The sequence below is a fragment of the Silene latifolia genome, chromosome 2 (assembly GCF_048544455.1).
Source record: "Silene latifolia isolate original U9 population chromosome 2, ASM4854445v1, whole genome shotgun sequence".
Lineage (NCBI taxonomy): Eukaryota > Viridiplantae > Streptophyta > Magnoliopsida > Caryophyllales > Caryophyllaceae > Silene > Silene latifolia.
The window spans coordinates 67,157,022-67,167,628 of record NC_133527.1 but is presented as its reverse complement, the minus strand read 5'-3'; the positions used below and the strand labels follow the sequence as shown (position 1 = coordinate 67,167,628).

The 10,607-nt window shown below is 40.4% G+C and overlaps 2 protein-coding genes and 1 non-coding gene across 3 annotated transcripts; all 3 read left to right on the top strand.

The window, feature by feature from the left end:
* Nucleotides 1-2,112: 2,112 nt before the first annotated feature.
* Nucleotides 2,113-3,045, top strand: LOC141640907 (uncharacterized). The gene has a single exon (XM_074449586.1). It carries the CDS (start codon nucleotides 2,113-2,115, stop codon nucleotides 3,043-3,045), a length of 933 nt encoding a protein of 310 aa, XP_074305687.1.
* Nucleotides 3,046-3,943: 898 nt separating this feature from the next.
* On the top strand, nucleotides 3,944-5,023 carry LOC141640906 (uncharacterized). Its single transcript, XM_074449584.1, has one exon. It carries the CDS (start codon nucleotides 3,944-3,946, stop codon nucleotides 5,021-5,023), a length of 1,080 nt encoding a protein of 359 aa, XP_074305685.1.
* Nucleotides 5,024-7,687: 2,664 nt separating this feature from the next.
* On the top strand, nucleotides 7,688-7,794 carry LOC141645692 (small nucleolar RNA R71). Its single transcript, XR_012545169.1, has one exon. It is a non-coding gene; the product is annotated as a small nucleolar RNA R71 (small nucleolar RNA).
* Nucleotides 7,795-10,607: the final 2,813 nt, after the last annotated feature.

Here is a 10,607-nt window from a genome sequence, read left to right as displayed (position 1 = left end):
TTAATGTCGAATTAGGTTCTACAACTGTTCTTGTGAATACTACTGTGGATAATCATACTAGTATAGATACGAATAAAGTGGTAATGGAAGAAAACCCTACTGTTTCTGAAGTGCCTACTGTGGGAAAATCTGACCCAAAAGCTACTGTAGTTGGTGTTAACTGGTGTAAAGCTCTCAATACTCCTGCCAAATTAGGCATGAATCTCTTTTTTTGTGAAACTAGTGCTAATTCCTCTGAGGTTGATATAGATGCTTCTGATTATGTTGATGAATTAAAATTGTGGTCTAATACTCTAATGGGTAATGTTCTTGGAGGGCGACCAACCCTGAAAACTGTACAGGAGTTTGTTAATAAGAGTTGGGCCAACATTGCCTCTCCCACAGTTCAGTATTTTAAACAGGGGTGGTTCACTTTTCGATTTAATTCTGATGTTGCATTAAACAATGTTCTGAAACAAGGTCCTTGGAAGGTGGGTCATAACACTTTGATCTTGAAACAATGGAGTCCATCCTTTTCTTTGGACATGGATAGGGTTGCTAAGGTTCCCATTTGGATCCTTTTCCCAGGCCTTGACCCTTTCTTATGGACTGATAAAGTACTGAGTAAGATGGCTAGCAAAGTGGGTAAGCCACTTTTTGCAGATCCAGCCACTACTTCTAAGGAGAAACTGTCTTTTGCTAGGGTGCTAGTTGAAGCAGATGTATCCCAGGAGCTTCCTTCTCATGTGGTTATTAACACCCCTCACCTGGGTCAGTATTCTCAAAAAGTTGTCTATGAATGGCTGCCCTACTATTGCAAATGTTGTGGTAAGTTGGGTCACACCTCTGTGAACTGCAAAAGGAATAAGTCTGTTACTGAGGCTACTCCCTCTGGGTCTGATCCCTCCTCTAAGGGACCAGTTTCTCAGTCAAAGCCTGTTCAGTCTCCTCATGAAAATGTGGCCACTGAGCTTGTTCCTTCGGATCCTTTGGTTACTGATATCTTAATCTCTCCCAATTCTTTCCAGATTTTAGGAGAGAGCTCTGAAGCTGGTCAAGTAGAGCTAGGTGGTACCTCAGAAGCTTCTGTGGTTGTAGTGGGTTCAATAGAGAGGAATGTAGACTCGGAATGCTCACTGCTAGGTCAGAGATCCTCTCTTGCTGATCCTATTCCTCCTCAGAGAGTTTTTGAAACGCACTCAGGAAGCTCAGCTAAATCTAAGGGTAAAAAGCCATCTAAAAATAAGTCTTTGGGTGTATGTAAACCTGTTTCTGGCCAGAAGGGCAAAACTGGACTAGGTGGTACCTCGGATTCCATTCAGTATGATGGGTTAGTTGAGGGGAGGAATGTAGGCTCATCAAGCTCTCAGCTAGGCCAGAGATCCTCTTCTCCCTTACCCCTCTCATCTGCTTTGGTTTCTGAAATGCATCAAGAATGTCCTAGTATAGCTATTCCTTCCCCTGGTATGATTGAATCACCTGATCCTGGTGGTTCTGCTTCTTGACTAGGGTTAGCTACTTCAAGCCAGGGTAGTGAGCAGTCTCCAATGACTGTCCCTTCTACTGCAGAAGTTGGTCAGTCTGTGTTACAGCATAACAATTCTCAAACTGGTTTAGTGGATATTCATATTTTTGTTCCTCAACAGCCAAGTTCCAAATGAAGATTGCCTCTTGGAATGTGCGTGGCTTAAATTGTCCTCTTAAACAGAATGATGTCAGGGATTTTCTTAATCAAAATCACCTTGATGTAGTGGCTCTCTTGGAAACCAGAGTGAAAATTGGTAATGCTTCTCGCATTCTTAATACCAGTTTTAGACATTGGGACTCCATTTGCAATTATGGCCATCATTACAATGGGAGGATCTGGCTTCTCTAGAATCCCATTAATGTTACTCTTAGTGTGCAATCTATTGGTAACCAATGGATCAGTTGTAGTGTGCTTCATAAAGTTTCTTGTACCTCTTTCAATCTTACTATGGTGTATGGAAGTAATGATGCAGCTGAAAGAAATGCTCTTTTGGCAGGACTGCAAGCTGCTAGTACTCCTAATCCTTGGTTGGTGATTGGGAACTTCAATGTTGTCAGATGCCCAGCTGAAAAGTTAGGCCTCATCCTCCTATTCTGCATGAGATGATGGAATTTAATTCTTGCTTGATTTCCTGCAATCTGGATGATATTGCTGGTACTGGAGCTGACATGACTTGGACTAATAAGCAAGACCCCTTGACTAGAGTTTGGTCTAAATTGGATCGAGCTCTTGTCAATCAACAATGGATTTCCTCTTTCCCTACTTCTAATGCTCTCTTCATGGAGTCTGGACTTTCTGACCACTCTCCTGTGGTGGTTCAGGTTCAGGAGGACATTAAAACCCAAAAATGGTTTAGCTTTCTGAATAGCTGGATCCAGCATACTAACTATGATACTATTGTTAGAGCTTTCTGGTCCTCCCATGTTGCTGGTAACCCTATGTTCAGACTTTTTACTAAACTTAAGAAGGTCAAACATGCTCTTACCTGTTTTCATAGAGGGAATTTTAGTGACCTCACTAGTCGTGTTAAAGCTGCTAAATTGCAGCTTAAGGACTGCCAGAAGAAGCTCTTACAAGATCCTTTTTCTCCTCTCTTTATTGAAGTTGAAAGAGATTGCCTGGCAAATTATACTACTCTTAAGAAAGCTGAATTGGCCATGCTTACTCAGAGAGCCAAATTGACTCATATTCAATCCTCTGATACTAGTTCCAAATATTTTTTTGCAAAGATTGCTGAAAGAAAGCACCAGCAAAATATTGTTAATATTGTTGATCATAATGGTCTGCTACATCAGGGGGTAGATAATGTCAGTCTTGCTTTCCAGAATTACTACACTCAGTTGTTGGGTCAGACTGCTCCTGTCCATAATCTATATGATCATTTTATTGGTCAGGGACCTTGTGTTTCTGAAGATGATAAAGTCAGATTAGTTCAAGACATTTCTTCTTCTGAAATCAAAGCTGCTTTGTTTAGCATTGATTCCAACAGTAGCCCTGGGGTTGATGGATTTTCATCTGGATTCTTTAAATCTTCCTAGGATATCATCAAGGGAGATTTCTGTGCTGCTGTTCAAAGTGTTTTTTAGGTCTGGACATATGGCCAAGCAAGCTAACTCAACTTTAATTTCCCTGATACCCAAAAAAGCTACTGCAACTTCTGTTCTTGACTATAGGCCCATTTCCTGTTGTACTGTTTTCTATAAAATAGTTAGTAAAATTCTTTCTAATAGGATTCAACCTATCTTGCCTTATCTTATTGGAGAGGAGCAAGCTGCTTTTGTTAAAGGCAGAAATATTTTTGAGAACATTATGCTTTCCCAGTCTCTGATTAAAGGATATGCAAGGAAGGTACTTTCTCCAAGGTGTCTTATTAAGGTAGATATTAAGAAGGCATTTGATTCTATCCAATGGGAATTTTTATCTCAAATGCTTTCTAGCCTGGGTTTTCCTTCTATTTTCTCTAAATGGATTATGGGCTGTATCACCAACACTTAGTACTCTTTTAAGCTCAATGGAGGTATTGCTGGCTTCTTTCCTGGCAAGAGTGGAATAAGGCAAGGTGACCCCTTATCTCCATATCTTTTTGTCCTCAGTATGGAGATACTTTCAAGATACCTCAGAGTTCTTTGTGCTAAAAAGAATGTCTCCTATCATCCCAAGTGCAGCAAGCTTAATCTTAATCATCTAATTTTTGCTGATGACTTGATGATCTTTGTTAGAGGAGATGTCCCTTCAGTTGTTGCAGTTAAAGACACTCTTGCTGAGTTTGCTCTCCTTTCTGGGCTTCATGCTAATGTGGATAAAACCAACATTTATTTGGGGGGTGTCTCTCCTGAGCTTTCTTCTGAAATCATCCAAGCAACAGGCTTCTCCAAGGGGTAGTTTCCTTTCAAATACTTGGGTATTCCTTTATCCACCTCCAGAATCTCTGTTACCATGTTTGATCCTCTAGTAACTAAAATTCAGAAAAAAGTTTTCCATTGGTCTTCCCATTCTTTGTCTTATGCTGGTAAACTTCAGATGATAAGCTCTGTGGTTTTTGGGCTTGATAATTACTGGGGTGCTAGTATCCTTCTCCATGTTGCCATTATCAAAAAAATTGAGCATCTTTGCAGCCATTTCTTTTGGGGTATACCTGGCATTGGTAGGAAGATGGTTTTCAAAAGTTGGAAAAGTATTTGCTCTCCCTGGTCTGGTGGTGGGTTTAACATAAAGGATCTTCCTTCTTGGAATAGAGCTCTTCTTGTCAAATGGCTTGCTCTTCTTATTGCTCCTGCCTCTGGTCTCTGGGCAAAGTGGCAGCATGTTTATGTGTTGAAAGGGACTGATATCTGGTGCCTGCAAGCTAAGGATTCTTTCTCTGCTAGTCTGAAAGGGATCCTGGCAGTCCGTGACTTTCTTGTAGAGTCAGCTGGTTCTATTCAGAATGCTCAAGCTTTACTTCAATCCTGGGTTCATGGCTCTCACTTCCATCTTCATCTAGCTTATGATTTCTTTAGGGCTGCTCCCACCCAAGGAGATTGGACTAAGGGTCTTTCCTATTCGTCCATTTTCCCCTGTCATCATATTACTTGTTCTATGGCTGCTCAAAGTCAGCTTGCAACTCAGGATAACATTAAAAAGAGGGGTTACCAGTTTGCTAACAGGTGCAACTTTTGTAAAGCCAGTGAGGAAGATCATGGCCATTTGTTCTTCTCTTGTCCTTTCACTGCTCAGGTTTGGAGCTCCATTCTGAGTTGGATGAGCCTCCCTCAGTTTTCTTCTTCTTTACTCCATCTTCTGGTTGCCTGTCCGTTTGGTAGCAGCAGAAACAACTGGAAAACTCACTGTTATTATACTTCGCTTGCTGCTGTTGTTAATCAGCTTTGGTGGGAACGAAATCAACGAATTTTTTTCCATAAGACTACTGATGCAGCTGGGCTTCTAAGCAAGATCAAGCGTTTAGTTTTGGCTAGACTGTCTATCAAATTCCCTCAGTCCTTATTTAGTTCTTTACTTGATCACTCAGTCCCTTAGTTGCTATTTTTTAGTGTGTATAGTTTCTTTAGTTGCTAAGGCATTCTAGTGGATAGTTTTTGCAAATGTAGTTTCATTCCTTTTGAAATGAAATGAGAATTTTTTGCAAAAAAAAAAAAAAAAAAAAAAAAAAAAAAAAAAAAAGACAACACATCTCAAACTTGCTATAAATTCATAAAAGAGGCATCCCATTAGCTCCCCACAACTCACAAATAAATTAAACCATCAAATTACTGGTCTGAAAATGACTCAAAATGTTGGTCGTCCATATCACTGTGTCCTGATGAATGCCCCAGGCCACATAGATATAGACAATGGAAAATTTGCTGCCAAGAGCTTTAATCCTTTGAGGAATAAGCTTATTGAGCTGGGATACTCGGTCAGCAAAGTTAACCCACAATGGGGGCCATGGGGATTCAAAGGGAGTCTACTCATTCAGTTTGGAACATCACCTGCACATGCAGAATTAGCATTTAAACTTGACATGATGTTTCAACTCAGAGGCCATGGCAGGAACGACTGGAATGCTCCTAATAGGTCAACACTCGAACCATACCTCTGGGTATCCACAGACTCGGATGCTGAGCTTCTGAAGAATACCGTGGACTATGTCCAAGTGCCGTATGCGACCATCTTTAATGGGCAGCAGTCGGCCAGGTCAGAAAGCGTCGATGCCTACAACCAGGTTGTGGCTATTTTCCAAGCAATGTACCCCTAAAACCCCTACAAAATGTGTCCGTGTCTACAAGCAGGTTGTGGCTGAAACTTCCAAGCAACGTCGTGTGTTATTTGTTGAGTGTCAAACTGTGTGTGTCTGTATCCGCCTATCATAAGCAGTGTCGTGGGCCTGTATGAAAAGGCAAGTTAAATAAAGATAATGTCTAACCCTGTGGTCTTGTAAGATTTCCAGTACGTTTGTATTAAATATGCAGTTCCTTCTACTAATCTGTTCCTTCTACTAATCTGTTCAGTGTCAAACGGGGAGCTCTCATAGTCTTGTCAAGATTGAAAGTTATACTCTCATCTCCCACTTCTAGAGTAAGCTCTCCATGTTTCACATCAATCACCGCACCCGCGGTGTGTAAGAAAGGTCTTCCTAGAATGATTGGAATGTTGGAATCTTCTTCCACATCAACAATGACAAAGTCCACCGGGATGAAAAATTTCCCAATTCGTACGGGAACATCTTCCCATATCCCTAATGGTGTCTTCGTTGATCTATCGGCCATTTGGAGTGTGATATTAGTGCATTTAAGCTCTCCCATCCCCAACCTTTTACTCACCGAGTATGGCATAACACTCACACTAGCCCCTAGATCACATAAGGCTTTGTTAATCGTGGTGTCGCCAATGGTACACGGTATTGAGAAGCTTCTCGGATCCTTGAGTTTTGGAGGTGAACTCCCTTGAAGTATTGCACTACTCACCTTAGTGAAGGCGATAGTCTCAAGCTTCCGGTTCGACTTCTTCTTTGTGAGGATGTCTTTCATGTATTTCGCATAGGCCGGCACGTGATTGATTAATTCCGTGAAAGGAATTGAGACTTCCAAATTCTTCACAAATTCCATAAATTTTCCAAGTTGGTCATCAAATTTGGGCTTGGCTTGACGACTCGGAAAAGGAAGTCTAATCACAATGGGCTCCTTCTCCTTGACCTTGTCTTCATTTTTCTTTGATATTTCTTCTTTTGATGATTCTCCCTCTTTGGAGTTTTGCACAATTTTTTCCTTGTCACTAGCTTCCACAACCTCATCCTCAACTTGCTTCTTCGGTGCTTCATACCTTGTATCACTTCTCAAGTGAATGGCACTAACCGTTTCATGTCTTGGGAGATTACTTTGAGGTGGTAATTGCCCCTTTTGTCTTTGTGAGCTTGAAGATGCTAGTTGAGTCAATTGGGTTTCCAACATTTTGGTGTGAGCTAGGATGTTGTTGATGGTGGTTTCCTTTGCTTGACTATCCTTTTGCATTTGAGTGAAAAACTCTTGTTGATTCTTTTGCATTTGAAGGACCGCTTTTTGAACATCAAAACCTTGGTCATTTTGTTGATTTTATGGAGATTGATTTTGGTAGCCTTGGTTTTGGTTGTAAAAGGGTATTTGATTTTGGTTTCTCATGGGAGGTGGGGTGTATGTTGTTTGAGGGTTTTGAACATTTTGGCTTTTGTATGAGAGATTTGGATGGAATTTCGTGTTTTCATTGTAATAGTTGGAATAAGGGGTACCACTCTTGTATGCTTGGAAAGCATTCACTTGTTCATTTGTTCCCCTACATTCACTTGGGTTATGTCCCAAAGTTCCATTATTCTCACATATCCCACTTGGGATTGATGAAGATGTCGTCATGGCATTAACATGATGCTTTGGTGATTTTGATACTTCTTCAAGTCTAGCCATAGCCTTTTCAAACTTCAAATTGATGGTATCAATGTGAGCACTAAGTTGAGCACCCAATTGAGTAACGGAGTCCACTTCATGCTTTCCTCCTCTAGTATCCTTGCGAGGTCTACTATATTGTGAGTTATGGACCGCCATTTCCTCAATTTTGTTCCAAGTTTGATTGTCATCAACTTCGGTGAACATTCCATTTGATCCCATGTTGAGAATGTTCCTTGAATCTTCATATAGACCGTTCCAAAATTGTTGTACCAAGAACTACTCGCTAAGTCCATGGTGAGGACATGAGCGACAAATTCCTTTGAACCGCTCCCAAGCTTCATACAAAGATTCTTCATCCCTTTGCTTAAAACCCGTAATTTGAGCTCTTAGCATGTTAGTCTTTTCCGGTGGGTAGAACTTTTTGTAGAAAGCTAGAGCCAATTTCTTCCAAGAATCAATTCCGAGAGTGGCCTTATCAAGGCTCTTCAACCATTGTTTCGCGGTGCCAATTAGAGAAAAAGGAAATAAGACCCATCGAATTTGGTCTTGAGTTACACCGGTTTGAGAAATCGCATCACAATAGTCACAAAAAGCCTCCATATGAGAGTGAGGGTCTTCACTAGGCATCCCCCCAAATTGGCTTCTTTCGACTAATTGGATAAATGCGGATTTGGCAATTGAATTTCCGGTTAGATGTTGTGGTGTGGGAGTACCATTGGGTAGGTTCTCCTTGGTGGGTACGGAATGTGATGAAAACTTAGGCATTGTGGGTTGATTTTGTGTTGTATTTTGTGTTGGGTTCTTCTCACCTTCTCTTGCAAAAGGGTTGATGAACTCAATAGTTGGTTGAATATCTACAACCTCACCAATACCTCTCAAATTTTTCTAGCAAGTCTTCTATTGGTTGTCAAAGTTCTTTCAATTTCACGATCAAAGGGTAACAAGTCACCTTGTGACCTTCTAGACATGTAAAATATCAAACAACTCGAAAACAATTAGAACAAACCTTGAGGAGTTTTACTTACCCAAGGCAAAGAAAGACATAACTAATAACAATATAAGAAAATCTAAATCAAGTTAACACCGTCCCCGGCAACGGCGCCATTTATGGTCGGACTATATCTTTTCGGTAACTTGTCGTTAGGAGCACCTAGACCAAAACACAATTTATAGCTTCACAAACAACTCTACAATTAGTAAAGAGGTAAGTAAAGGTCGGATCCCAAGGGACGGGAATTGAGATGAGATTTTTATTGCAACTAGAGGTGTCTTAGGGGTGTCACAATTTGGGTTGATGTAGAAGGTCACTAAACTAAATAGCAATGAAAGTAAATAAGCAAGATGAATTGAAAAGGGTTGTAAACAATTGATAAAAAGCACTAGGGTGTCATGGGGTCATAGGGGATTCATGGGAATTGATCATACAAACATGTTCTCAAATTATAAGCAAGCAATTATTGTTGTGATGGATTGAGTTGGGTTATATCTTACAATCCTAGGAAAGTTTGGGTCCCGGAGCCGAATCGATTAGATTGTACAACACCTACAAGTCGACTTAGTCTTCCCTACTCAACAACATGCATGGTCTAATGAGACTCGAGTTGGTTTATGTCTTACAATCTCATTGAAAAGATAGGTGATGGGTAAAAAATGCAAGGATTCATAGGCTCGCATTTCATCAAACATAACATGTGCATGAGTTGAGATCATAACAAACAAGCAAATAAACCATGAAGGCATATTAATTTAAGCATGAATCATTCCCCATGTTGGTTTCCCCTAATTACCCATTAACCCTAGCTATGGAACTACTCACTCATTATCATGTTGAACATGCTAGCAAGGTTGTCAATCATACCAACAAAGTGAAACATGATGAACAAATGAAAGTAATTAGCAATAATTAAAAAGGGATTAAGAGAATTATACCTATTAATGATTCCAATAATAAAGCAAAGAATAAAAGAAGTACTTGATGCTTGATTGAGAGGTTGTCAATCTCCCAATAATAAGCCAAATAATCTTCAATTACCCAAAATAAAGGATGAACAAAAGAGAAATTAAGGAAATAAAACTTGTATTAAAACTTGATTAATTGTTGATTACAAAACTAAAGAGAGATTTGATTGATATTAACTACTCTAAGAATTGATAAGAAGAACATGCTCTTCTAATTAGACTAATGGGGTATTTATAATGGGGATTAGGTGTAGGAATTAGGGTTAACTAAGGGCTTAAATGACGATTAAGTCCCTACTTAGGGAAACGCCGGTATTTTTGGAAGGATGGGCATCTTTCTTGAAGCTTGAAGAAACGAAGTTGTGTTGTCTTGGAATCCGTGCGTCTTAGGCACGGGACGGCCGGATTCCTGGGTTGCTGCCCGGGCGTCTTTGGGAGAAGACGGGCGTCTTCTGGTTGCTGCTACCCGGGCGTCTTGTAAGGAAGACGCACGGATTGTGGCTTGGTGGACGGGAGTCTTCTTGAGAAGACGCACGGATTGTCTTGCAGCGTGCTTTCTTCTTCTTTTCTTCCCTTTCCTTCGTAAAATCCTTGGGGATTTCCTCGGGGATGCAATGATCTTTTCTCATCATTTCCCATCTACTATAGTATGTACAAAGGCCTTCTAATCTTGTCTCTCCTTAATGCTTGGTCATTGAATTCAATCAATTTAGTCTCGTTTTGCCATGAAAATGCAAGGTTTGCACTCCTTTCCTACCAAGGACACAAAAACTCAAAGAATATGCAAAACAAGGAACTAAAGACAATAAATGACCCAAATATGCACTAAAAAGCATGGGAACGAGGCTAATTCGGGGACTAAATATGCTCTAATTATGGTCACATCAAATATCCCAAAACCGAACCTTTCATCGTCCCGAGTAAAGAGGTGACAAAGACTAGGACCATTATTTAAACTAACCTAATAACATAGCCGATATGAGACAATTAGCGGGTCTCACTCCACCCCTTCAACTCACAACAAGACAACCATGAGGTAGGATGCCTTCTTGCAAGGCAAGGTGGGTCTTGCCAAAATGGCGACACATCCAAACATTAAGCACACAAAATCAAATAATGGATGCATCTACAAAAGAATAGCCAATTACCTCATCTAAGTGGCAGAAATTATCTACAAGGGAAGCAATTCAAGGGTACACACTCCTTCATAGATGCAATTTGTTCAAACTACTAAGCCTAGAAGGATA